Source organism: Aspergillus saccharolyticus (assembly GCF_003184585.1).
Source record: "Aspergillus saccharolyticus JOP 1030-1 unplaced genomic scaffold BP01scaffold_72, whole genome shotgun sequence".
Taxonomy (NCBI): Eukaryota; Fungi; Ascomycota; class Eurotiomycetes; order Eurotiales; family Aspergillaceae; genus Aspergillus; species Aspergillus saccharolyticus.
This window is the reverse complement of record NW_020290682.1, coordinates 13633-37708: the sequence shown is the minus strand read 5'-3', so window position 1 is coordinate 37708 and position 24076 is coordinate 13633. Positions and strand designations below refer to the sequence as shown.

At 56.6% G+C, this 24076-nt stretch overlaps 12 protein-coding genes across 12 annotated transcripts; 7 read left to right on the top strand and 5 right to left on the bottom strand.

The window, feature by feature from the left end:
* The first annotated feature begins 79 nt into the window (after nucleotides 1-79).
* Nucleotides 80-1313, top strand: BP01DRAFT_361351 (uncharacterized protein). The gene has a single exon (XM_025576129.1). The coding sequence runs from the start codon at nucleotides 294-296 to the stop codon at nucleotides 861-863; it is 570 nt and encodes a 189-aa protein (XP_025426318.1). The 5' UTR covers nucleotides 80-293; the 3' UTR covers nucleotides 864-1313.
* Nucleotides 1314-1428: 115 nt separating this feature from the next.
* On the top strand, nucleotides 1429-2998 carry BP01DRAFT_395955 (uncharacterized protein; the record flags this gene model as incomplete). The annotated part of the gene is made up of 8 exons (XM_025578437.1): nucleotides 1429-1621; nucleotides 1675-1694; nucleotides 1755-1791; nucleotides 1843-1913; nucleotides 1989-2290; nucleotides 2357-2431; nucleotides 2502-2569; nucleotides 2622-2998. The coding sequence occupies 8 exons, from the start codon at nucleotides 1429-1431 to the stop codon at nucleotides 2996-2998; spliced, it is 1143 nt and encodes a 380-aa protein (XP_025426317.1).
* A 906-nt stretch (nucleotides 2999-3904) lies between these two features.
* BP01DRAFT_410698 (FAD-binding oxidoreductase) lies at nucleotides 3905-5720 on the top strand (the record flags this gene model as incomplete). Its single annotated transcript, XM_025578884.1, has 5 exons — nucleotides 3905-4260; nucleotides 4319-4422; nucleotides 4494-4839; nucleotides 4917-5155; nucleotides 5216-5720. The coding sequence occupies exons 1-5, from the start codon at nucleotides 3979-3981 to the stop codon at nucleotides 5718-5720; spliced, it is 1476 nt and encodes a 491-aa protein (XP_025426316.1). The 5' UTR covers nucleotides 3905-3978.
* A 507-nt stretch (nucleotides 5721-6227) lies between these two features.
* On the bottom strand, nucleotides 6228-7621 carry BP01DRAFT_351558 (cutinase-domain-containing protein). Its single transcript, XM_025573845.1, has 3 exons — nucleotides 7117-7621; nucleotides 6859-7046; nucleotides 6228-6789 (listed from the first exon to the last, which is right to left on the bottom strand). The coding sequence occupies exons 1-3, from the start codon at nucleotides 7505-7507 to the stop codon at nucleotides 6430-6432; spliced, it is 939 nt and encodes a 312-aa protein (XP_025426315.1). The 5' UTR covers nucleotides 7508-7621; the 3' UTR covers nucleotides 6228-6429.
* Nucleotides 7622-10514: 2893 nt separating this feature from the next.
* BP01DRAFT_387439 (uncharacterized protein) lies at nucleotides 10515-12032 on the top strand (the record flags this gene model as incomplete). The annotated part of the gene is made up of 1 exon (XM_025577742.1): nucleotides 10515-12032. One exon carries the CDS (start codon nucleotides 10515-10517, stop codon nucleotides 12030-12032), a length of 1518 nt encoding a protein of 505 aa, XP_025426314.1.
* Nucleotides 12033-12300: 268 nt separating this feature from the next.
* On the bottom strand, nucleotides 12301-14599 carry BP01DRAFT_351555 (putative transporter; the record flags this gene model as incomplete). Its single annotated transcript, XM_025573844.1, has 7 exons — nucleotides 14206-14599; nucleotides 13945-14162; nucleotides 13832-13884; nucleotides 13439-13781; nucleotides 13104-13380; nucleotides 12925-13047; nucleotides 12301-12844 (listed from the first exon to the last, which is right to left on the bottom strand). Exons 1-7 carry the CDS (start codon nucleotides 14433-14435, stop codon nucleotides 12301-12303), a joined length of 1788 nt encoding a protein of 595 aa, XP_025426313.1. The 5' UTR covers nucleotides 14436-14599.
* A 169-nt stretch (nucleotides 14600-14768) lies between these two features.
* Nucleotides 14769-15124, bottom strand: BP01DRAFT_387437 (uncharacterized protein; the record flags this gene model as incomplete). Its single annotated transcript, XM_025577741.1, has 2 exons — nucleotides 14769-14861; nucleotides 14936-15124. The coding sequence occupies 2 exons, from the start codon at nucleotides 15122-15124 to the stop codon at nucleotides 14769-14771; spliced, it is 282 nt and encodes a 93-aa protein (XP_025426312.1).
* Nucleotides 15125-15426: 302 nt separating this feature from the next.
* On the top strand, nucleotides 15427-16578 carry BP01DRAFT_427156 (class I SAM-dependent methyltransferase; the record flags this gene model as incomplete). Its single annotated transcript, XM_025579832.1, has 3 exons — nucleotides 15427-15582; nucleotides 15646-15762; nucleotides 15815-16578. Exons 1-3 carry the CDS (start codon nucleotides 15501-15503, stop codon nucleotides 16576-16578), a joined length of 963 nt encoding a protein of 320 aa, XP_025426311.1. The 5' UTR covers nucleotides 15427-15500.
* Nucleotides 16579-16768: 190 nt separating this feature from the next.
* On the bottom strand, nucleotides 16769-18060 carry BP01DRAFT_410695 (Arabinanase/levansucrase/invertase; the record flags this gene model as incomplete). Its single annotated transcript, XM_025578883.1, has 2 exons — nucleotides 16769-17539; nucleotides 18046-18060. 2 exons carry the CDS (start codon nucleotides 18058-18060, stop codon nucleotides 16769-16771), a joined length of 786 nt encoding a protein of 261 aa, XP_025426310.1.
* Nucleotides 18061-18329: 269 nt separating this feature from the next.
* On the top strand, nucleotides 18330-18941 carry BP01DRAFT_387434 (uncharacterized protein; the record flags this gene model as incomplete). Its single annotated transcript, XM_025577740.1, has 2 exons — nucleotides 18330-18678; nucleotides 18730-18941. The coding sequence occupies 2 exons, from the start codon at nucleotides 18330-18332 to the stop codon at nucleotides 18939-18941; spliced, it is 561 nt and encodes a 186-aa protein (XP_025426309.1).
* A 174-nt stretch (nucleotides 18942-19115) lies between these two features.
* Nucleotides 19116-21233, bottom strand: BP01DRAFT_361349 (putative isoamyl alcohol oxidase). The gene has a single exon (XM_025576128.1). The coding sequence runs from the start codon at nucleotides 20866-20868 to the stop codon at nucleotides 19171-19173; it is 1698 nt and encodes a 565-aa protein (XP_025426308.1). The 5' UTR covers nucleotides 20869-21233; the 3' UTR covers nucleotides 19116-19170.
* An 865-nt stretch (nucleotides 21234-22098) lies between these two features.
* Nucleotides 22099-23795, top strand: BP01DRAFT_330133 (uncharacterized protein). Its single transcript, XM_025573005.1, has 5 exons — nucleotides 22099-22463; nucleotides 22526-22593; nucleotides 22658-23037; nucleotides 23093-23157; nucleotides 23211-23795. Exons 1-5 carry the CDS (start codon nucleotides 22256-22258, stop codon nucleotides 23597-23599), a joined length of 1110 nt encoding a protein of 369 aa, XP_025426307.1. The 5' UTR covers nucleotides 22099-22255; the 3' UTR covers nucleotides 23600-23795.
* Nucleotides 23796-24076: the final 281 nt, after the last annotated feature.

The window sequence follows — 24076 nt, the reverse complement described above, 5'->3', positions numbered from 1 at the left end:
CCCACAGTCCACCACTGATGCACTGAATAACTAGTCACCAGTGAACCGGACGAAATATCGAGCTGCGTCATCCGCTCATCTCCCAGGCACACTCCCAGACTGTGCAATTTCCCGCCCGGTCCAGTTCTTTAGCTCCAGCTTCGCCAGGGCCCGCCCCTCCTCGTATTCCAGGCAAACTTAGCCGTCCTGCGTACATTGCCTGTCAGCACTCAATCTGACCATCACACTCTTCGCAGGAACTGGAACTCCTCAGGGGAAAAAAGGATGAATTAAAGCTTAATCCCGCCTCCCAGATGCTTGCCTCCTGCGCGAAACACCAACTAATCAATGGGGAGATGCTATCGGAACGCTCTCACTCCTTCGGTTGCTCAACTTCCGAGGTCGACCTTCCTTCTTTCTTGGTGGCTTCGCTTCGCCCCACTTGGTTGGTACTGCATGTCGTTAGTTCTGGTTCAGTCGACGGTCATTTCATGACACTCGTTCCCACCTGGGATCAGGTCGCCTTCCAGACACTGCCGACTGCCAGAGAGAAGCGGACAGGACCGCTGCCAGGTGGAGCCCATCCAGCGTTTTGTTTCTGCCTTTTCGCTTGGGGCCCACGACGGCTGCCTCGGTTCCAGATGTTTGGGTCTCGCCGGAAGATTAGGGACTATATCCAATTTCCCAGGTTTGCTGGATTGTTCTTCTCGCTGCGCGGCGGTGGGCAACTTCCCCCTCAGATCCGTACCGTGACCAAGGTCTGGTTCCCCAGACGAGAGGAACCAGCTGTGATCGTCCCAAAAACATCGAGATTCCCCACGAGAGAGAAGCTGAAGTGGTCAGGAGCAATAGTCCAGACGGAATTGGGCAATCGTCGATGCTGATCAGGGACAGTCTCCGCTGGAAAGTCTGCAAACTGGATTTTTCCTTGAGATCGAAGCATCACCCTCGGACGATAGAACTTAATCGACTAGTCTCATCCTATCCCCTGCTCCGGACACCACGAGCAGAGCCAGAGAAACGTGTGCTGCCCGCACAGAATCCACACTAGCAGGTGGGATTGAGTTCGCCACTTTTTCTGGTGCCGAGCTTTCTGCGTAGCCCCGAATTGCCTCGTAGAGTATGAGCTGAGGGTTTACCCTGGGTGACGGTCTCGTTGGTTCTAAAGACAGGCTCTGTGTATCTTACAGACAGACGCGAGGGGGGCATTCGAGGGAATGCTGGTGTGGCTGTAACTGGGGTCTTGTACGGTGCTGGTTTGCTTATATCCCCGACCCCAGTCTGTGCTTTGCCTTCCCTTGTGTTTTCCTTTCCCCAGATCTATTCTCATCCCGTCGCTCTCTTCTTGTTATCTTCTTTGTTATCTTGTTTTTTTTTTTTTTACAATCATTTGTGTGGTGCTTGGTTTCCTCCTCCCAGGTCAATCAGGATCATGCCGAGTTGAGCACCATGACCAACAGCTCCTCCATCACGCCGGCCATGGCGCCGCCGGCCGGGCAGGTCTCCAACTTCGTCGACCCCCCGTCGTGCGGCCTCAAGTTCCTGGTCGTCAACTGTGTCTTTCTGCCCTTGGCGGTGATTGCCCTGCTGGTGCGCATGTGGACGCGCATGTATCTGGTGCGCAGCGTGTCCTACGATGATTGTAGGTCTCCCACCGCCAGGGGGTATCTTTTCTATTCGACTAACCAGCTACAGACCTGATGATCATCGCCGTAGTATGTGGTGTCCTATTGTAGGGTTTGATGCGGTGGTAGCTCACGCTGACTTACCCCCAGATTTTATCATGCATCCTCACCGGCGTAACCCTGGACAGTAAGTCGCACTCTTACGCAAACAATCCCTCGGCCAGCGCTAATGGATAAGTGCTCAACTGGGGTCTGGGTAAACACATGTGGGACGTGCCCTACAGCTCGCTCACCCCGTGGTTCCTCAAGGTACCTGCACCGCAAACCCCCCCCCCCCCCCCTTTCTCTTGTGCTGGCGCTCTATCGAATCTAACCCGCACGCAGCTCAACGTCGTCGCCGCCATCATCTACTGCGCCGGAACCGGGTTCACCAAAGTCTCCGTCCTAATCTTCTACCTCCGCATCTTCCCCAGCAAAAGCTTCCACTACGCGGTCTGGGCGGTCATTGTGATTGCGGTGGGATACAACGTGGCGAGTGTGCTGGCCAACATCTTCAGCTGTAGTCCCGTGGCCGCCTCGTGGGACTACTCGATCACGAAGGCGACGTGCATGAACCGCCCGGTGTTTTACTTTGCGAATGCAGGGCTGGGGATCTTGACCGACTTTATGACCACTTTGGTGCCGATGTTTGTCCCCCTCCTTCCTCCTTTTTTGCAGCGGGAATGGGGAGGCGATGGCTGACGCGGGACTAGTCCGTGGTTGCGGAAATTGCAGATGCCGATGCGACAGAAGCTTGCGGTGGGCGTGATGCTGGCGATGGGATGCCTGTGAGTGTTGATCGGGAGGCGCTGGTCTTGAGGGAGTGGCAGGGCTAATTGTTAATTAATCTGGGGATAGGGTCGGAGTCATCAGTTGCATTCGTCTATCGAGTCTGTATACCTTGCTCGAAAGCACCGATCTCACGTGTACGCATTTTTTTTATAGTTGAACCACTGGGACCAGCACTGACAGGAACAGGGACAACCACCAATGCCCTCATGTGGTGTACCATCGAACTCAACCTGGGGATTATCGGCGGATGCACCACGGCGATGCGTCCCTTTGTGCGCCGCTACTTTCCCCGTCTGCTCGGCCTCTCAACGCACAGCGGCGGGTACCACGAGTCGGCGTCGCGCAAGTACGGCCACCCCCTGGGCTCGATCCCCCGCGATGCGCCGGCATTTGCGTCTGCCAGTAATCACTACTCGACCCGGCTGCACGGGGGCACCAATGATGACAGTGAGGAGCACATTCTGCCGGAGACGATGGGGGCATCGCATGGCAGCAAGGAGAGTACGGAGGGGATTATTCGGACGGTGGAGTTTAATGTGGATAGTAATCCTACCCTGCATTAGGGTGGAAGTCTTAATAGTGCATTAATATCTTGTTGTGCGTGTGTTCTGGACGGTGGAGCTGTCAATATCGATGGCCGTCTCGTTCTCAGTGGAGCTGTCAGTCTCGTTAGCCGCTTTGTAATCATCTCACGGAGTCCACAGGCAACCTGATGATGATAATAACAAGATGAGATCCGCTGGGATAAGTTAGCATCTTCGTCAAATGACAGCTGGTGAGACGTTGGGGGGAATTAGGGCTACACCGGATCGGGAAGTGAATCCGGGGCCATTTTGTCTTCCACTCAACAAGAAACCACAGAGCATCGGCCGAATTTCCCCCCTTGACCGGCAAAGGAATTGGGTTCCGAACCGTGCAGAACCGCAATGCACAAGATCTGTACATCCCCATAACTCCTCCGGATTATGTTTAGATCGGCTATCCAGCAGGATTTCCTTAAGTTGCTTACGATCCTGGAGTCCACGTGGGCCTTGCCCGCCTCGGCTACTGTATTGTCTATTGCCTGTGCCAATTCGGGTGAAGAACTCCACTTTGTACACGATTTCCTCCCTCTCTAGTCCCCTTTGGATCGGTGCTAACACCCAAGCTAGCCAGTTTCCAGTCTAGTGATCTCACTAGTTAGAACCGTTGATTTGCGTCTTCCTTCCCATTCCTGCCGCCTTGCTCTTCAAGGCAGCGTAGACATACTAAGTTACGACATCTTTCTGGAATGAGTTGGTTGCACACACCGTTCTTTCTCTGGCTCCACACCCCCATCCGGTGCGCCTGATTCATGACCTCCACTTTTCTGGCCTTCGTCCGCGGAGAGCGTTCCTGCGTCGACTCGAACGGAGGGTCTGGCCGGCTCACTGCAGGTCGTACGCCCTGTACGCCCGGGCTTTAAAAGCCTCCTCCTCGTCCACTTTTCTGGCTGCTTCATCCCCTTTGTTGTCTCCTGGGTTCATCTTCTTCTCTCTCCGTCTATCTACTTTCTCCCCTCACCATGAGAGTCCACACCCTCCTGCCGCTGGCCGGGCTGGCCAGCGCCAGTGCGTCCGCCACCAAGGGATGCAACGTCATCAAGGGGGCGCTGGAACAGGTCTACCTGCCCAACAGCTCGGTGTACGAGTACGAGGCGCAGAACTTCTGGTCCAACACGGAGCTGATGTCGCCGGGCTGTGTGTTCCGGCCGCAGACCAGCGCGCAGCTGGCCCGGGGGCTTGAGAAGCTGGTGGCGGCGGAGGCGAAGTTTGCGGTGCGCGGAGGTGGACACATGGGGATCCGGGTGAGTTGCCTATCGATGATGTGTTCTGGTGGTGTATGGAGTGACTCATAACGAGCAGGGATCGAACAATATCGACGACGGGGTGTTGATTGTCATGTCGAACCTGACGACGCTGGAGTTGTCCGCTGACCAGTCGGTCTTGCATCTCGGTCCGGGATTCCGGTGCGTTTTATGCCTCCCTGTTTCTATTTCCTCCAAGCCCTACTGCATGCACGTACTGATTGCGGGGGCAGCTGGCAACAAGTCTACGACTTCCTCGAGCCCTACGAGCTGGCCGTGCCCGGGGGTCGTCTCGGCCCCGTCGGGGTGCCCGGTCTCTTGCTGGCCGGCGGCATCAGTTATTATGGCAACCAGGTGGGCTTCGCGTGCGACTCGGTCATCAACTACGAGGTGGTGCTGGCCAACGGCACCATCGTCGAGGCCAACGCGACCTCGCACGCGGACCTGTTCTGGGCCCTCAAGGGGGGCAGTAGCAACTTTGGCCTGGTGACGCGCTTCGACATCGAGACGCTGCCGTCCACCAAGGTGTGGGCGGGGACTTGGACTGTCGCCGAGGAGTATATCCCGGATTTCCTGGCTGTAAGTTTTTTTTTTTTTTTTTTCTTGCATTTCTCATGCAGCGGTACCCCTGGATGGAGGACTGATGCAAGGACAAGGCCACCGCCGCTTTTGCCGCCAACAACACCGACCCCAAAACCCACATCGTGCCTGCGGTGGTGCCCTCCGCCGACTCTGCGGTGGGCTCGGTGATTCTGTTCTACGACAGCCCCAACGTCAGCTACCCCGATGCCTTCAAGCCGTTCACCGACATTCCCGCCGAGGCCAACACGATGGCCTTTAAGACTGTGGCCGAGATGGCCCGCGAGATGGGCGAGGTCGTGACCAGCCACATCAAGTACGTGCCCACCCCCGAAGCCCTCACAAGAATCCCCCTCAAATGCTAATCATCGGACAGTGACATCTTCGTCGCCGGCACCATCAAAGCCACCACCTACGACGACCTCCTGCAGGGCGTCAACATCATCAACGCCACCTTCGCCGCCCAGCTCCCCAAGCTCTATGCCCAGATCCCCACCGCCAACATCTCCATCATCGAGCTCGACTGGCAGCCGATCGGGGCGCAGTGGATCGACGCCTCCAACGCCCGCGGCGGCAATGCCCTGGGCCTCAACGCCTCGGAGATCTACCTGTGTTACGCCGAGGTGGTCGAGTGGATCGGCAGCGCGTATGATGAGGTGGTGGGCGCGTGGGTGGTCGAGACCACGGAGCTGATCAACAACGCGACGGATGCGGTCGGTCTGTATGATCCCTTCAACTACATGGGCGATGCCGCCTGGTTCCAGGATATCTATGGCGGGTATGGAGCGGAGAATGTGGCCAAGTTGCAGGAGATTGCCAGTGCCTATGATCCCGAGGGGGTGTTTCAGACCTTGATGCCGGGTGGGTATAAGATCTTTTAAGCCACCGCTTAGGGGGGAGTTTGAGTGTTATGAAGGGAGAGAGATGTCTGACATGTATGGTAATGAACAATCTGATTCTGCAATGAATTGTCTTTTCTTTTGGTGACCGCGTCTTGCGTTTCCCGATGATAGACAGGCCCTCATGAATTCGATCAAGAGCCCAGCTGGGGCTGCCATTTGCGAGAATAGTCAGTCTGGTCAGGAGCAACTTTCCTACCCACTGGTTAGTTACCTGGGGAGTTCACGTTATCCTGAACAAGTAGGGATGATGTTGCTAGTTGTGGGTGACTGTACGAATGCTATCGACAGTTCACTACCTCAGGCGACAGAGAAGTGTTCCTTCCAAGACATGATCTCACCAGGCTATCGAGTGCGCATTCATTGCAAAGTAGAAGTATTCGGACCGATCTTCTCCTTGACGAGTCGTTACTGTCAGGCTCAGAATTGCAAAGCCCTGGTCACTACAGATCAATGAAGCGTACGGCGCGAGGTCCCGGGAAAAAAGTGCTCAATTCGTGTATCAAAAGGAGTGTGCAGAAGAAGGAAAAGCTCGTCGACAGGGGATATGCAACAGCACCAGGCCATGACATTTCCACTGCCTCAATCAACATCATTTCACCCCAAGCCCCAACCAACCAACCAACCCACCAAAAGAATTCCAGATCCCATTCAAGAATGAAACCTTTCCAGTCTCGTCCTCGATCACCAACTAAGAAGAAGAAAGCCCAACCGCACTAACCAAGAACTGCGCCGCCGCCTGCGCATCGCTCCCGTACGACAAGTGCGCCATCACATCCGCCCCATTCTCGCACACCGGGTCGCCCGTCGCGCAGAACTCCTTGACCTTGCTGGAGGCCAGCTTGCCCACCGAGGTCATCTTCAGCGGGTCGCCGAACAAGACGGCCGCCTGGATCTCGCCCGCGCTCAGCGAGCTCGCTGCGTTGTGCACTACCATCGCTCCCTGCGAGTACCCGCCCAGCACCACCTTGGTGTTGGGGCATTCCGACAGGGCCTCCTTGACGAGGCTGGCCATTGTTGGCCCACCGGAGGCGCCCAGTTCCATGTTACCCTGGGAGAGTTATTTAGCATGGGGTGTTGCTTGGAGGGAAGAGTTAAGGGGGGAAGAGGAAATACGTACAGCCCAGTCAGCGGCATAGTCCACTCCCTGCACCGTCACTTTGTTGCCCGTCAGGGTCTGCAGGTTCGAGGCCACCTCCGGCCCGACCACGCTGCCCATGTTGCCCATCTCCGAGGTGCCACGCGCGAAGATGAAGGTCAGTTCCTTGCAGCCGGTGTTGGAGGTCACCCCGTTGGCGGTGGTGGAGCCTGATCTTCGTCAGTATGGGTGTAGGGTGCGGATGGGCCCCGAATGGCATGGGAGGGACGGGGAACCTACCGCCCATGAAGCTGCTGAGCAGGCTGCTGATGCTGTCGCTGCTAGACGAGCTGCTGTCGCTGCTGGTGCTGGTGGTGCTGCTGCTGGGGAACAGCGAGGCGAGCGCACTCAGACCGCTGCTGCTGCTGCTGGTACCGGTGGTGCTGTCGGTCGTGCTGCCACTGGCGCTGGCAATGGCGCTGCCGCTGGCGCTGGCGCTGCTGCTGCCGGTCGTCGAGCTGATGGGGAACAGCGAGGCCAGAGCACTCAGCCCGCTCGAGCCGGTGGAGGTGCTGGAGCCGGAGCTGGAGCCGGACAGCAGAGAGGTAAGGTCGAATTGACGTCCGTGCAGGGTCGGGGTGGGAGCGGCCAACGCAGTGGCGAGCAGAGAGAGAGTAACGAAGGACTTCATGATGGACTTGACGACAGGAAAGGATGTGAATTACAAAACAGAGAAAGAGAACGAATGAACCAGCAAGAGAAAGAGAGACAAGTGCACTGCACTGGCTGGGCTGCTGGATGAGCTGGACTGGATGAACGAACAAACCCCAAAACCCTGGTGAAGACGGTCACTTTTATACTTGGTGAGTCGTCCTCAAAATTGAGACCGACTCTCAAGTCAAGCCATCGGGAAAACTCACGATCGGACCGGGCGTGTTTCATCTTTTCCCCCAGGCTTTTCGAAACGCTCGGTCCACTTTACTTGAGGGGTTTGGGTCTGGCTGAACAGCTGAAACCCGGCCACTCGATAGATCACAATCCATCCATGTTCTAGCGGCCGATGTCTCACCCTGCGACTGTGGCGGACGAACCGTTATGTGTCGGTGTGGCTGCTAGTCCGGGACGCTCGGATGCGCCTTTCCCCAACGGCAGAAATCCTTTCCAGACCAGGGTCTGTCGCCGATAGACGAAGAATTCTTCTCCCTAGGAGTGAGGATCGTGTTTCTGGATGGGGGTTTCTCTGCGATAACTTTAGTAGGGATTGTTAGGGATTGTGAGGAATTGTCAAGGAATGTTAGGGCTTCCATCCCGTCTTCGCCCAATTTTTGAGGCCTCTGTTCCCGATTCGGCCATCGACCCGCCCCGGGTTCAACCCCTTCCACCTCCACGAACAAATGAGAGATCAACTTCACTGGTTGAATGAGGTCCTGTCGTCGCGGGAACCTCGGAGCCGGTCATCCCATTTACTGCAAAAGGTCTGTCTGTTTCAAACGAACCATTCCTCTCATTTATGATCCATGGATCGCCTGCGGCTGTCCCTGACGCTCGCAAGGCAACAGAGGCTAGACCGGGAGATATGTTTCGGTGCACGGGTGAAGATCTGTTCGCTTCTGACTACTACGCGTGATCACGACGTGGACTGGACCTGAGATCGATACTCTTCACGTCATGGGCGGCTTCATCAACAACAATCCGGATGGGTTCTACTAGAAAGTGACCATGTCTAGTCTCTAACAAAGACTGTAGTGGACTGCACCACAGAGATAGTACTCCTCGTTGCTCAACGAGTCAGGTATCGAGTATCAGATCACTCAACCTCCTCCATGTCGGCGGAACAGTATCATGGGGGGGTTGTGGATCGACAACAGAGATCACTGTCCTCGGGCTGTTGAGTTTCAGCATCAGGCCCGCAACCGGGCTGACAGCCTGAGAGATGTCAATTAAATCCCCATTCCTAGGAGTCTGGACGACAAAAGACCGCTTCCCTCTCAATCAATCTGTAACCACCGGAATGCTTGTTCACGGCGGGAGAATCATACCGAGGATTAAGCCGGCGATCCGGCTCTCAGACACTCAGACAAGCTCGGCTGCTTAATAGACGAGAACATTCGCTCCTTACGATTGTTGCCGGGTATTCCGCCAGATAGTCCCCTTAATCATACGAGTCCGCGGAGTGAGGATGTGTGATGACGAGCGATGTGCAGTAGAAGATCTCGCTCAGCTGCCAGACCCTTCAGAACAAGGGAAGAAATCATTGCCGGCGAGCGAGGATGAAACTGGACCTGTTAGCCGGGACACACTTGAATCTCGTAGATCGCTGCACAGCAGTGCTCTGTAATCGACGTCTTCTCCACAGCATGAGTAGCAGATGAAGGTCGAGGGCTATCACATGAGTCATGGTCATGACATATCAGCCGGGCTCTTCCATCTTGGTTTCATTGTACACCACCTGCATAGACTAGTCCATCATGACGGTGGTATCCGCCATGGGAATACTGTTGCTACGAGCCCGTGGCATTGGTCCTGATAATAAAACTCCGACCCCGTCAGATCCACCAACACGAACTTTCTACCAAGACAGGAATGGGGCGACCGTTGTAAAACCTCCTCCACTGCCCTCGCCGCCTCGCCCAGCCCCATCTCGCCTATCAGCATACCAGACCAGAGAGCAGTGAAAACCAACCCGGGCTCTATCTGCTGAGAGACAGAAAGCATCCGACTCTCGAACCACCATTGCGCCTGCTTCAGCCGCCTCTTAGGATCGTAAAAAACATTGCGATCCCCACGAGCATCCATCTCCGGCTATCCTGCTGTCAATTCGAGGGAGGCTCCGAGTTGCTCGTTGTCCTTGCTGGAGATGACATGCCTTTGGCAGGGGGTCGCAGTTGTGCGTGATCGTATAGTAGCTGGACACGCCACTCAGGAGAACTAACTGGGCACAGCTCCCGGAGTGGCTGCACGAATGCATCGAATCTTGGCTTTCGCACATTTCTAGCAGTCCGGGGGAGCCATTGGAGTAGCGGCTTGCTTGATGCGATCACTTATCTCTCATCATCAGGACCCAAGCATCGACTACGGTTGAATGGGGGGAGCACACGGCTTGAAGTGGAATCCCGCAGCAGACTACGAGTTAACGCCTCTTCACAGTCAGTCGTCAAGTGGCGGAGCAATTGACTAGTTAGTTCAATATAGTTGATTATGCCCAATGATGATAGTAGAGCTTGATTCTATAGTCGTTCGGACGACAGTCAAGTAGTTCGCTAGTTGAGGCAGAGAAACTACCCAACTCACCGCGTTAGGGCTCCCTCTCTACCTCAACCCTAGCATGGAGAAAGCAGCCCAGGTTGACAACAGCCGACAATTCGATCAGACAAACGAAAACCTTCAGCATCCACCAAGAACCTGGTCTTTGGGGTTTACATGAACAATACCCTAGCGAGGATCTCCATGGAGATACTGACAGTCCGGATATCCAACAATGGCCGTGTCACCGTGACTTCTTTCAGCTCTTTCAGCTCAATCGAAGCTCACCAACGTTGGCATTGTCTTTACTGGGTAAACAAGGGATCCTGTCTCTTGGAGGAGGAACTGAACACATTATAAAATGCAAGCACAGGCTTGAGCATATTCGACCCCACCAGAGAGCTTCTCGTAACCGTGCTGCACGATCAATGCCCTCGGCAAGTCTATCTGCCCTGATGTCTTCTCGCCTCGTCCGTCGAGCCATGAGCGTTGAGGTCCAGCCTACCGAGCTGCCAGAAGGTCGCAGTTTTGTGATCGAGACCAACAAAAGACGCGGACTCGAGCAGCCGGGTGCCTGGTCCAAAAGATCAAAGCCTAGCTCCGAGGGCAGCCCTGACAATGCCACCGCTCGCTATGGCGTAGCCTTCTCGGAGGTGGCGATCCCTCCTTTGCCTCCAAGTTGTCATCGTGTTCCTTGGTTGGATGATGAGGTAGCTATTCCCAGCCCCGACCAGCGCATTGCTTGGACTCCGTTGCCTGACTTGCCTGCCGCCAGGGACGCCGGTCTTCGGGCTGGCACACGCAGCGCCAGCGAGCCAGCCAGCCCGCTCGCGCCCATCGTTCCGGACGCGCGTTTGCAGCTGGTGGTCGACAGCATCCAGCAGATGGTACCACAGCCTCCGAAGCTCCACGCCGATGTTGCAACACCCCCGGAGACCAGCTCCACAAGCCCGGGCTTTCCCCGCGGTACCCCCGAGGGTCTCGCGGTCTACGGAGATATAAGCACCCAAATCCCCGAGGAAATCTTCCCGCTCGCCGCGCAACTCCAGCAACTCCACGTCTCGCGCGACTGCCCGGCAACGGACGGGGTGCAGTGTGAATGCGAGATGGTGCGCGCGCAGCTCTGGACGGCGAGCACCGTCCAGCTGAGCGACCCCGCCGACGCGGTAGTCGACAAGCTGAACGCCTTCCACCGGATGCTCATGGGTTTTGTTGGGGATTACATCGCGACCACCTGGCCGGCGTTCGACCGCCGCTTCGGGGAGGGGGACGCGAAGCAGGACGGACCCCCCACCCAGCCCTCGCGCGAGGAGTGGGTGCGCGTCACCCGGATTTTCTATCTGCACGAGATCTGCCAGCGGGAGATGGTCCATCGTCGCCGGTTGATTGCCCGCGGGGCCCGCTTGCGGGGGTTTGTGCGGTGGTCGGTCAACGAGACGCTCGACGCCGTCTGGCGCGGCTGGCTGTTGCGGCTGACCGTCTGGGAGGCGGAGCAGTTGGTCTGTGTGGCCAGTTATCTGCGCGGAGTGTTTGCGGGTTTTCAGCATGAGCTCGACCGCGAGCATCTGCATCGGGTGGAGGATGGGCGAAGAAGGCTCTGTGTGGGCGCGGATGATCAGGGGATGGCCCTCCTGCATCGCGCTCGTGGCAGTGCGGACGAAGAGGAGCTCGGTCGGGTGCTCGAGGTCGCAGATCGTGCGTATATCTGGCAGATCACCAACCAGCACCTCCTCAACTTCCTGCGGACGGTCGGTGGTCATAGGAGCTCGATGCTGTACAAGGACAACTACTTCCGGGATCCCGCCTCTGGGGCAAACAGTGCGTGGCGCTGGGCCTTGGGGAGAGGGGAGACCAGGGTGTTCGCGGGCCGTGAGCGCACGGCAGATGCGCGCGCCTGGGGATATGTCTTCATGGATCGAGAGCGATTGATCAAGTATAGGGTCTTGGAGAGTCCGTTTGTGAGGGCAGCGTGAGCTGACGTTCCGATGTGCATTGGCGTGGGCGTCTTGATCTTTTAAGGTATGTAGTATACCTCAGAGACTCCTTTTTATGCCTATCGGGCATTTATCTAAAAGTTTTCAAAGTTGTAGCTAGTAGCTCAAAATGATTCTTCTTCTTGACATAAATCTAATCATTCATTCATTCGTAAGTGTCGTGACCCTACTGTCCATAACGCAAAACGCCCCCCCACCATCTATACCATACCATAACCCTCTATCTAACCCTCTATCCTATACTCACTCACGAACCACGATGATCCCCCTTCAAGCGAATATCCCTCCACATCGCAATTCCCCCAACGGCCACCGGCAGCACTGCCAACCCCACGACCAACATCCGCTTCTGCGCCACCCCATACGCCGCCACCACCGCCTCCCTCTCCTCCGTCCCCGGGGCAAACTCCAGCACTTTTGCCATGGACCCATACAGCTCCCCCGCCAGCCTCTTCTTGGAGTCGGGCAAGTACCGCTCGATGTAGACCGGCACGGTACTCGTCCAGATCATCCCGGACACCGCCGCCCCGACCGCGCACCCGATCTTCGCCCCCAGCCCCACCAGCGCAAACGAGACGGCGATCGTCTCGTGGGAGCCGGTGGCCAGGCCGGCGATCTCCTGGCAGATGACCAGGGTGCCGCCGGCGAGGGCTTTGAGGATCTCGCAGGCGATGACGGCGGAGATGTGGCTGGTGGGGGAGCGGAAGGGGATCATCAGGAAGGTGCCCAGGATGAAGAGGGGGATGGCGACGAGGGCGGGGGTTTTGAAGCGGCCGAGATGGCGGATTAATCTGTGACAAGATCAGGTCATGTTAGTGAGTGAGTTGAGGTTGCGCCAGTGGGGCTGGGGGTTTAGGGGTAAGAAACGCACATTCCAACCGGAATCGAGATCATGCAGCTGCCAATGCTATAGATGTTGTAGATATATCCCGTGTCGCGGATGGAGGTGTTGAAGACGACTTGGAGGTAGGAGGAGAAGTAGAGGTCCCAACAGCTGCAGATATGAGTTAGTGGTTGGTCTTTTTCCGTGAACATCACGGGGGGAGGTACTAGAAGCTCATGAACATGGCGCAGGCGAGCAGAAATGCGCCGAGGAGCGTCGGGTCGCGCAGACGGCTGTATGGGACGAAGCAGACCGGCGCCCCGGAGCGCTCCCAGCACACGAAGCCCACCACACATAAGACGCCCAGCACGATCATCGCGATGAGGTCCGGTGCCATCCACCGCGCGAGCAGCGAGGGACTCCACAGGTTGGTGCCGGAGGTGGCCAGGGTGAGTGGGAGGAGGATCAGCACGAAGCCGGCGGTGATGAGGAGCATTCCGATTGCTGTGAGGGAGATTTAGTACTATGGTCGTTCTTCGTTCGTTCGGGACGGGAAACCAACGATCGAATTCCACCGCGTAGTGGATGATGGTGCGCAGTCGAGAGTGGCTCCTCGGTTTGGGCTGGATGATCCCAGCCGATCGGGCCTTCGTCCGTGTCCTCCACAGCAGGCAGAGGAGAGGCGCGGTGACCACCGGGGTCAGAAGGGCGAAGATCCCGAATCCGGTGTACAGGGCATTGTGCTCGTACAGGACCTGCGCGGCGGCAGGCCCGATGAACGTGGTGATCACGTAGGGAAACGAGGCGATGCCGTAGACGAAGGCGCGGTTCACGAGCTCGGTGGTGTCGGACATGAAGACGTGCAGGACGTAGTCCATCCCGTTATAGCCCACCCAGTAGATGATCTGGCGGGTTGGTCAGAGATGCCCCGGAGGGAACACGGAGGGGGACGGACCTGTGCAGCGACATAGGTTTCGACATTCCGACAGGCGGCCATGAGCACCAGGCCTGATAACAGTCAGTACGGATCACTCGATGCGCGGGGAGAAGCCCCCCCCCCCCCCTTACCCAAGGTGCAGAGCGCGACCATGGCCGCAAACCCCTCAGGACGGCCCAGAATGTCGATTAACTTGGCGATCGGCAGTTTTGAAACTCCACCGATGATGCTCGTGAGCACATTCGTCATGGCGATGAGCGAGTGGTCGGTGAATTCGGAATACACATATGGACTCAAGCTGCCGGTGGTTTGCTGCTGCAGAGAGTTGATGAAGAAAATGATGAAGACCCTACACGGTTAGCCAGGAGATAATGAGGCCACCGGGAACTCACAAGACATATCCCGTGTACAGGGTCTTGGTGGACCAGACCGAGGCCAGGGCCTCAATCTCGGCGACTCCATGGGAAGTGTGCTCAGGGGAGGACAAGTCGGGAGCATCCGGAATGGGCTCGTAGCCGTCCGGTCGCGGAGCGGGCACATCGCCTGGATGAGTGCGGCGGATCTCGTCGATAATCTCCCTCGCTTCGCAGTACTTGCTCCGCAAGAACGCGAGCATGGTCATGGACGGTCGTGTTGGTTTCCAGATGCAAGGACGGATCCACGCAACCAGAAGCTCTGCAGGGGAAAATCAGGAGAACGGAAGAGCAGCAGCGACCAGCGCTTTGTGCGATGACATGAACACACGACAAGCGATACAATGAGGGGCCAGAGAGGGGCTGGGAGGAGATATAGGTCTGGTAGGCGGATTGATCGCTGCTGCTGACCGCTTGTATCGGGGGAGGAGGCAGACTCTGCAGTGCAGTTGGTGCGGGTACAGCCAGCCAATCAGAAGCAGGCAAAGAGAAAAGACCCGCACCTCAACCGACGGTCATTGGTGGACATTCTGCAGACCCGATTATCTGATATGATGGACAAATTGATCTGATAAGATCCTGTCGCGCAACTCGGATTCCCCGGCATGAAACTCTGAGACTGACAGCTGTTCGGACTGGTCTAAATAAATACAATACTGGTAGATTGACTACCTGACATGGCACTTACTACAGAAAAACGGAGTCTAACCTCAGCAAGTCGCACCTTCCCCTCCACCACCACCTCCAACCGACACATTGTTGCGGTGGTGACGGCGTAAATGCCCTTCTCGGGGGTGGGGGACATCTCGACGTAGTGGTAGAGGTGCCGGAGGCCTGGGTGGCGGTAGGCACCCGGCTGCGTCAGGGGGTTTTCAGCGTTGCCTGGACATCCCTCCATCGTGCGCGCCTGGGGTTTGGCCTGGCCGGTGAAGAAGACCCAGAGCACCCATGGGGGAGGCCGAGGGAGCAGACACCGAGCGTAGTCGGTTTAGTTTAGCCTCGAGTCCATTTTCTGCCTGCCGGCGATTGAAAATGTCCAGATTAGCATGCCAAGCCCGAACAACAAACACCGAGGACAAAACATGCAATATGATTGGTCGATGCTTCCCCCGAGAATTTTCCTGAAATTAACTTAACCTCAAGACGCTTATATATACTTCACTATGGATGACTACATCAACTGGTCAGTATCGACATCACCAGCAGACATTCATCTCACACATTGATCCTCTTTCAGATCCCTCCATCCTCTTCTTCACCCCATCCTCAATCCAATGACCACACAAACCCCATCCACATGGCAATGGATCCAAGGCCTACTGGAACCCGGCCAGATTCTATCCATGGCCATGAAAAGTACGTCCACTGAGCCTGTTTTTGTTCCTCATCATGACACTCTCCACTAATATCCATGACCAGGCTATCTGCACGTTTGCATTGAGGCAATCGTCCGCGACGGCCACATCCTCGCTCCCATCCTCGATACCCAGCGGCTGCGCAACGAAGCCTTTGGTCGATTCTGGCTGGCTTTTAGCGGTACCTCTATCCCTCGTTGACGCTGTCGAGTCGCTATCTAACCTGGACGTAGCACCTCCATCCCAGATCCCCCCTGCTCAACAACCAGTACAACAGCAGCCACAGCAGCCACAGCAGGTCCCACCAAGAATTACCGGCTCCGCAGACCTCATCCCCCCCCTCCTCGCCACCGCCACCGGCCTCACCCTCGACATCGGCCCCGGCACCGGCACGCAGATACCCCACCTGCGCTCCCCAGCTATCACCGCCCTGTACGGGGTGGAACCCTGTCACCCTCTGCACGATGCGTTGCGCGCCCGCGCTACAGCGGAGGGGGTGGGCGAGAAGTACACGGTTCTGGGGTGCAGCGTCGCTCCGGCGCAGCTTCTGCCCGCCCTCGAGCAGGCTGGTCTATCGACAGCCGGGGACGGGGTGTTTGATACGATTCTCTGTGTCCGGGTGCTGTGTTCGGTACCGGATCTGGAGGGGACGGTGCAGGGGCTGTATCGTTTACTCAAGCCCGGGGGCAGGGTGATTGTGGTAGAGCATGTGGTGAGTGCGTGGTCGCGAGGAAAGGGGTCGCTGGTGGCCCGGGTGATGCAGGGGGTTTATGAGATGTTGGGGTGGAGGTGGTTTGTGGGGGATTGTTGTTTGACTCGGGACACGGAGAAGGTGTTGCGGATGGCGGCAAGAGAGGATGGTGGGTGGGAGAGGGTCGAGTTGGAGAGGTATTTTGCGGATGGGGTATTGCCGTATGTGGCCGGGGTTTTGGTGAAGAAGGGGGGGGAGACGAGGGAGGTTGGAGTGGAACAGGAGGGGGTGTTGCGACGGAGGTAAGTTAGGAGGTGTGGGATTTGGTGGTTTAGGGTACGGTAGGGTGGACTTGGCGCTACGGGGATGTTGTCCATCTGATTGAGTAAATCATTTATTTGACAAGCGAACATCTTATATCCAGTCTATATTCCCCTCAACTCTCCTGCGTGGACAATCCATCACGTACATATGTCCATACAATGCGGCTGCATCATCAGCTCGGCTCATTGAAGACCGCACTGAACGCAGCGGGTGTCTCGAACACCAACTTCCCATTGCTCACCCCCACAGGCCGCACTACCGTATACCGGGTATTATCACACGCCCCGCCGCTCTTGCTCGTGGCATGGTACGCGATCCATGTCTCGGAGGCATCAGGGCTCTGGAAGAAGCTGTTGTGGCCCGTCCCGTAGTTCCCTTTCGCCGAGGACAGCGCGCAGCTGTCGCCCTTGGCCCAGGCGCTCTTGGAGGTGGGCTCCGTGCTGCTGTCCCAGGGCAGCAAGGCCACGCAGTAGTACGGGGTCCAGCAGTAGGAGGCCGAGTACGCCAGATAGGTCGTGCCCTCGAGATACAGGGCGGCAGGGCCCTCGTTGACCGGGGTGCGGTGGGTTTCAAAGGCCTCGGTGGGCTCCGGGATCACCGAAACATTGCCCGTCAGCGAGACGTAGTCGTTGCCTAGCTTTTGGATGCAGAGCGACTGGTATGTCACCCCGTGGAAGCAGGAGAAGACGAGGTAATTGTCGTACTGGCTAGTGCGGAGGACGGTGGCGTCGATGGACCATTCGGTGGTCAGTTGGCCGGTGTAGGTGTAGCTGACCGGTGAGGACGTGGAGACGCTGGCCCTCCAGGTCGTTCTTGTCGCCGGCAGTGTAGTAGATGTACCACTTGCCCTCCAGGACTGCGGATGGGGTTCGTATACGCCCCAGCGATGGGCATCAGGGCCCACCACGCGAGCAGGGCCGTCCCAAGACGGGTGAGGATCGATCTGGTCTGCATGATAGTGATGCTGTCAGCAGTACTCGATCTCTGTCTCGGTACCATCTCTCGCCTTTATAAGGAGGACGTTCTGGCTCCCAAGTATCCCCCCCTCCGGACATTTTGTGGTGTGATGCATTTCGTCGACTGCCTCCCGCCGGAGAGATGCTTTTCACAGTAAAGACAGGGAGATCCGATCCTTGGCTGAGGGTAACTCCACCACTCCGCTCATAGTGGGAAGATATCGCTGTCCATCAGTGAACTGGTCATGAGTCTGTGATGACTATTGATTCTATGTCTCAGCGTAGTACGGTAGGTTATACTTTGAAGTGAGACAGACAGTAGGCGAGGAGTGAACTTAGAGCTATATATATTTTGTTCATGTCGATCCACCGGGGTCTATTATGTTTCCGAGTCAGCGATACTATATATTTACTTAGCTTCTATAATATACTTGGTTAGCACCTGTGGGAGTTAGTGGGTGTTGCGTGGGATACACATTCGCATGACGCTTACCTTTCGCTCAGACATGGTGGCGGTTGGGTATCGAAGCTGGAGATGAGAGGTTGAGTGAGTTGCGACTCCCGAGTAGAGAGCTCGAGCGAGTGCCTGTGGGGAGATTGTGAGATGGTGTCCAAGGGTAAACATGGCATTGAAACAGAGATTCCCGACCTTAACGGCATTGCTATCGAGTTGATTGGGTGGATTGGAGCCGAAATAAGCGCGGCCCATATAATAGATATGGAAGCCCGATTCTTTCTAAACTTCAGAGTTCACACAGATTTAAAGGGCAGTGGATGATGGGCATCTCAACAGCCATCACCATCACCACCACTACCACGGGAATCGCTACGACGGAGTCCAGCGCCACCAGAATAAAGGCTCAATCGCAACCACAGCTAGCAGCCGTCATGGCCTCGTACCACACCACCTTACATCTCGACTCCAAAAGAGCCCTCGCGACAATGGTTTCTGCCTTGCACCTCGGGACGCGCTCGAGCGATGACTCCTCCTCGTCCGACGATGAAAAGCCGGTCAGCAATTTCCTCAACTACCAGTGCCTATACTTCGAGACCACTAGCATACCCAAGTATATGAACGACCAACAATATCTCATTACGATAGCAATGTGGGCAGAACAATGCAGCGGTATGCTCCGGATATGCTGGATGACTTAGTAATTGTGCACCACCGAAGCAGTTGCCGAATGCAGCCCGCCCAACCAGGGATGCAGCCGCCGATCGGAGCCGGGATCGGACCCTGCTGCAGAGGCTATGCCCGAAGCAGTAAGCATCATCCGAGGATCCATGGAAACCAGCAGCCTCGCCGATCCTTACTTGTTTATGACAGAAGTGGATGCCGCCGGAGCAAACCGCGCAAACACTTTTCTTAACCCCACGCCCAAGATATAACAGCCACGCCCCGAACAAGACTCCGGAGTAGTTCGTAGAGATTGAAAACCCCCGGAATGATGCTGTATGTCATTAACCGTAGGATGACGCTTACCAGGGAGCTGTAAAGAAAGGGGGGTCCGGGGGTTCTCCCCCGGGACGTTTGGGATAATTTACTGTATAGAATGAATTCATCCAGTATCACACATTATATCTATCACATTAGTCTATCGTATTACTCTATCCCTGATCACAGGTTACTGAAAGCAGCAAAGCAGGTGCTGTTGGCCTGGCTCTCCTGCCAGCCAATGCACTTCCAGCAGCTCAGCACTCCACTGGGGTCGTACTTGTTCTTGATGGCGAGCAGCTTGTCGTAGTTCTCCCGGCCCCACCAGGCCTCCTGCCAGTCCTCGGTGAAGGGGTTGGCCTCGTTGCTGTACGCCCCACTGCCCGGGGTGATGCGCTCCAGCGTGGCCGTCATGTTCTGCAGCGTCGCGATCTTGGCCTCGCGCGTCGCCAGCGTGCTGTTCCACGCCCAGCTGCTGCCCGAGCCCAGCTCCCACACTGCCTGCCGCCACGCCGGGGTCGCGCTCGTCGACCCCTCCGTGTAGTTGAACAACACGGGGCCCACCACCGGGATGTAGGGGGTTTGGTCGGATTGCTGAAGCAGCGCGAAGAAGTCCATCAGGTTCTGTCGGCCCTCCGCCGTCTGGAAGACCGAGCGCGGCACCAGTCGGCTGCCGGCGAAGTGCGTGATCCCGACGCTGACGGCCTCGGAGGTTACGTATTTCTCGTAGAAGTCGTACCACGAGGCAAAGTGCTCGATCACCGCGGTGCCCCCCTGCGCCTGGGCGTAGGCGACCACCGACGCCAGCGACTGCTGGGCCTGGGCCACGGTGAGTCGCGGGGAGACGTTGACGAGGGTGCTGCCGGTGATGTGGCCGCCCCAGCCCTCGTTCGCCCACCGGAGGGTGTTGTTGACGATGAGCTCCATCCAGGGGAGCATGTTGGTCGAGTTGCTGGTGAATTTGACAATCGCCGCCACGAAGCCGAAGCGAGGCTCGACCCGGTGGGTGCTCTCGAGCACCACGCCAAAGGTACCCCCACCGCCACCCCGGAGCGCCCAGAAGAGGTCCGGGTTCTGGCATTCGTTGGCAATGCGCAGGTTGCCGTCGGGGGTCACCACCTTGTACTGGAGGACGCGGTCCACGCCCAGACCGTACACGGGCGACAGGATCGAGTGGCCGCCCATCTGCACCCAGCCACCGGACAAACCAACCGTGGGGGAGTAGCCGCCCAGGATGGTGACGTTGTGCTGGTGGGCGAACGCATAGGCCTCGTCGAAGTTGACCCCCGCACCGGCGGTGATGGCGTTGTAGCTGGTGGTGGCGGGGCAGCCCTGGGGCACGAAGCTGGCATTGTAGTGCATGTCCTGCAGGTGTCGCGTCCACAGGGCCAGGGTCCCCTTGCCACTGCTGCGGCCCAGGTAGTCGTGGCCACTGTTCTTGATAACCACCTTGACGCCCGAGCAGCGCGAGTACTCGAGGGCGGCGCTCACGTCGGTGGCATCGTGGACCTCGAGGTAGTAGGAGGGCATGTTGCCCTGCCGGCAGTCGGTGCCCGTGAAGGCCAGCGGATCAGTGGGATCGCTGCTGTCCAGGACGCACTGGTCCGCGGGGTTGGAGGAGCACATCTCATCCTGGTAGTTCATGTAGCCATTGGGCGAGTTGGCCCGCAGGTACGGGTCGGAGTAGTTGGCCTGAATGGTGGCGCAGGCGGCATCATTCGGGGAGACGGCCTGGCCATTGTAGCTGGAGAAACAGGGGAGGGAGAAGGGGGTGAGAGGCTGCACACGACCACCGACGGTGGTGTTGAGGCCACTCAGGCTGCAGTTGCACGTCGCAGAGGCCACCCCCAGGAATTGGACGGCCAAGGCCGCAAACGACATTTTGTACCCAGAAGACGCCATCCTGCCACGCGAGATTGAAACACCCTGAGATGGGATGGAGAGGGATGGGAAGAAAAAAAAATTAGGGAAATCCCCCCGACGATCTTGCCTCAATTTATTTCCCAGAAAGCCCCAGTACGGGCAGCGAAAAACCCGGGAATCCCTCTTTGCAGCTGGTACAACGGTGCACAATGGCGCACAGGCTATTGAGTTGCCTGACTCAGACAAAGTGGAGGACGGTGGAGGATGACTGGGGACGGTGTGGTATGACGAAGACGATGAGGGCCGACCTCCGACTGTACCGACAGAAGAGGTGAGGAAGCAAAGCAGAGAATGGAGTGCAGAAAGCAGCCCAATGAGGCAAAGAGAGAGACTGGCTAATGCCACACCCTCTCCACAAGCCCCGTCTGACGCCCCACCGGTTTGTTTTAAGGTCTTGATGGGTGTGATTCGTGGCGTGGCCTTCTTTGGGCGCCACTACGCTTAACTGTCTTTAGGGCTCGGCCGTTGTCCGACGCCAGTATGTCCCCGCAATCCTCCAATTGATATCCCACTCTGCTGCGAATACCCTCGGACCTGCATGCCTTTGCAGCTAAGCGGAAATCCTGCCAATAACCCGTTGTCTCAGATAGATCCATCCTCCTTTTCCTCCGGTGGGAGTGGTCCTGCATGGCCGGTTGCCTGCCCACCCCCCCCCCTGAAAGGCACCGCATCCCTGTCTAGCCACGCGACTATTCCATCGCATCCATCCAGACTTGGGTTGCTGCATGACGATCTCAAGCATCCCCAGACGCGATCAGACTCACGTTCCTGAGACGAGGAGAGAGTGCGGATCAGGCTGCAGAAACTAAGTACTCCGTAAACTGGGGACCGCAGACTCCATTTGATCGATCGAAATGCGATTAGATCTCACAGCACCCTCAGAATGTGTCTCAGGCTGGAGAAAACCCTTAAAACAGCAGCAGCAGCAGCCGCAGCCATAGCCATGGAATCCAATTCAATAGTCCGGGATAGGACCCCCCATTCGGATCCTCCTTGGTGAGTGTTGCGTGGATGTAGCAAATCATGACAAATTCCAAGTGCGTCTATGTCCGGCTTCCACTGCCCTAATCCCTCCTTCAGTCCGAGGGCTCCCTGGCCAAATAAACGGGCCAAAATAAGCCCCAGTTTATCCTTTAAGGTTCGGTGGCGACGCCAGCCGCACACTGCCACCCAAGAATAAATCCTCCGTCTTAATTAAGCTCGACAAGCCATTGAGCCATTCTCAAAGAGGAGATAAAATCTCTCAACCTTCTCCTGGCTGGAGAAAACCTTATATGGACTTGTCCTGTGCCCCTGCCGTCGTCCATCATCTGGAAGGGCTGACTCGTACAGTGGGCAATGCAGAATGACTTCCGCCGACAAATGGGAAGAGAATAGATACTGGAAAAATACCCTGACCATCGTCCCCATCGTGGGGGCGGCCTTTGCAACGGTGACCTATATCTTGCGCCTATACTCGCGTCGCTACACGACCGCCGGCTTGAAGTTGGAGGACTGTTTGATGGGAGTGGGCTTGATTCTGTCTTTTGGCGCAACTGCGTTTGTCGTGGATAGTGAGTATGCTCTTTGGTCTTTGCGAGGGGAGGGTCAATTGCTGATGCAATCAATGGATTAGCTGCCTTTAATGGGGTGGGCATCTCAGTCAGCGAACTGCCTCCCAAAGAACGCCATCGGATTCAATTTGTATGTGATGGACTCCCAATGATACTGGTCTTCCTCCCCCTCCTCTGACCGCGCACACCTCCAGGGATCCTGGATGATCCAGAAATTCTGGGCCCCCTCCGCCGCCTTCACCAAGATCAGCATTATCGTCTTCCTGCGACGTTTACTCGGCACTCTGCGCACCTATGCCATCGTCTCCAATGTCCTGATCGCCTTCATCTCCTGCTGGGCCATCACCGCCCTGCTGGTCAACATCTTCCAGTGCATTCCGGTGCAGTACTACTACGACAAGACGCTCAACGGCCATTGCATGCAGGGCCAGGTAGCATTCTTTCAGGCGATGGGGTCCATCGCCCTCGTCGAGGATGTGTTTATCTTGCTGCTGCCCGCCCCGGTGGTCTGGGGTCTTCAGATTACCATGCGACAGAAGATTGCCTTGACCTTGGTCTTCTCGCTGGGTGGCTTGTACGTCCATTTGCTTTGCTTCATGGGATAGCCAATGAAAACTAACGGAGCGCAGAGTCTGCATCTTCAGTTTGATGCGATTGATTGAATTTCGGAACTTTATCACCACCGATTTGGCCTGTAAGTCCTCACGACGGTACATTTCCACCTTTCACCGCGCTGACTGGCTACAGCATCGAGTGCCAAAGAATCGATCTGGACGTGTCTGGAATTGGACGTGGCGATCATCTGCGGCTGCCTCCCGCTCCTCAAACCGTTGTTGCAAGGATTCCTGGGCAAAGTGAAGAGCGGCGTCTCCAAAGGTCGCTCGCACCCCTCGTCCGGCACGAAGCTCTACGGCTTCCAGTCGAGCACCACCCACCACGACGGCTTCCTCCAGATTAATGACATCCACGGCTCGCAGCTGTCCAAGGGGGCGAACGTCGCCACCAATGCTAGTGGGCACAGCTCAGACGTGGAATTGCAGGGGATTGCGGTGCACACGGTGATTGAGCAGGATGTGGACGAACAGCCGCATCTGTCCTCGTCCGAGACGGTGTCCAACCACGGCTGGCCACGATGAAGCAAGGCAGTGCTGCATGAAACGCCAGCAATTTCCCTCGTTCAAACGAACCGTCTCAGCGTGATGTCCGGGCGGGATGAATTTCTCAGTGGACAGACACCCTGAGTCCACAGCCATTCCCTTGCCTTATGAACCACTTATTATTTTTCCTTAGAAACCAATTTAATGTCGATGATACCCTTACAGAATCTGTTATTCCATTCCTTTCAATTTCCTGTCTGTTTCGTGTGCCTTCGATCTTTTTTTTTTTTTTTTTTTTTTTTTTTTTTTTTTCTCTTAAATCCGAATTTCAGATAATATTTTCGCCCTGGTCTTTTTACAGCAGACCTCATTTCATTCGCGCTGAAATTTTTGAATGTCATCTCGATATACCACTTTGCCCCTTGTTGCCGCCCTAGTCGGCCATGCATAGATGATGAGATGAAGACAAAGGTTGTAGGTTGAGCCACAGCACCTGACTTCATTGTTCTTTCCGTA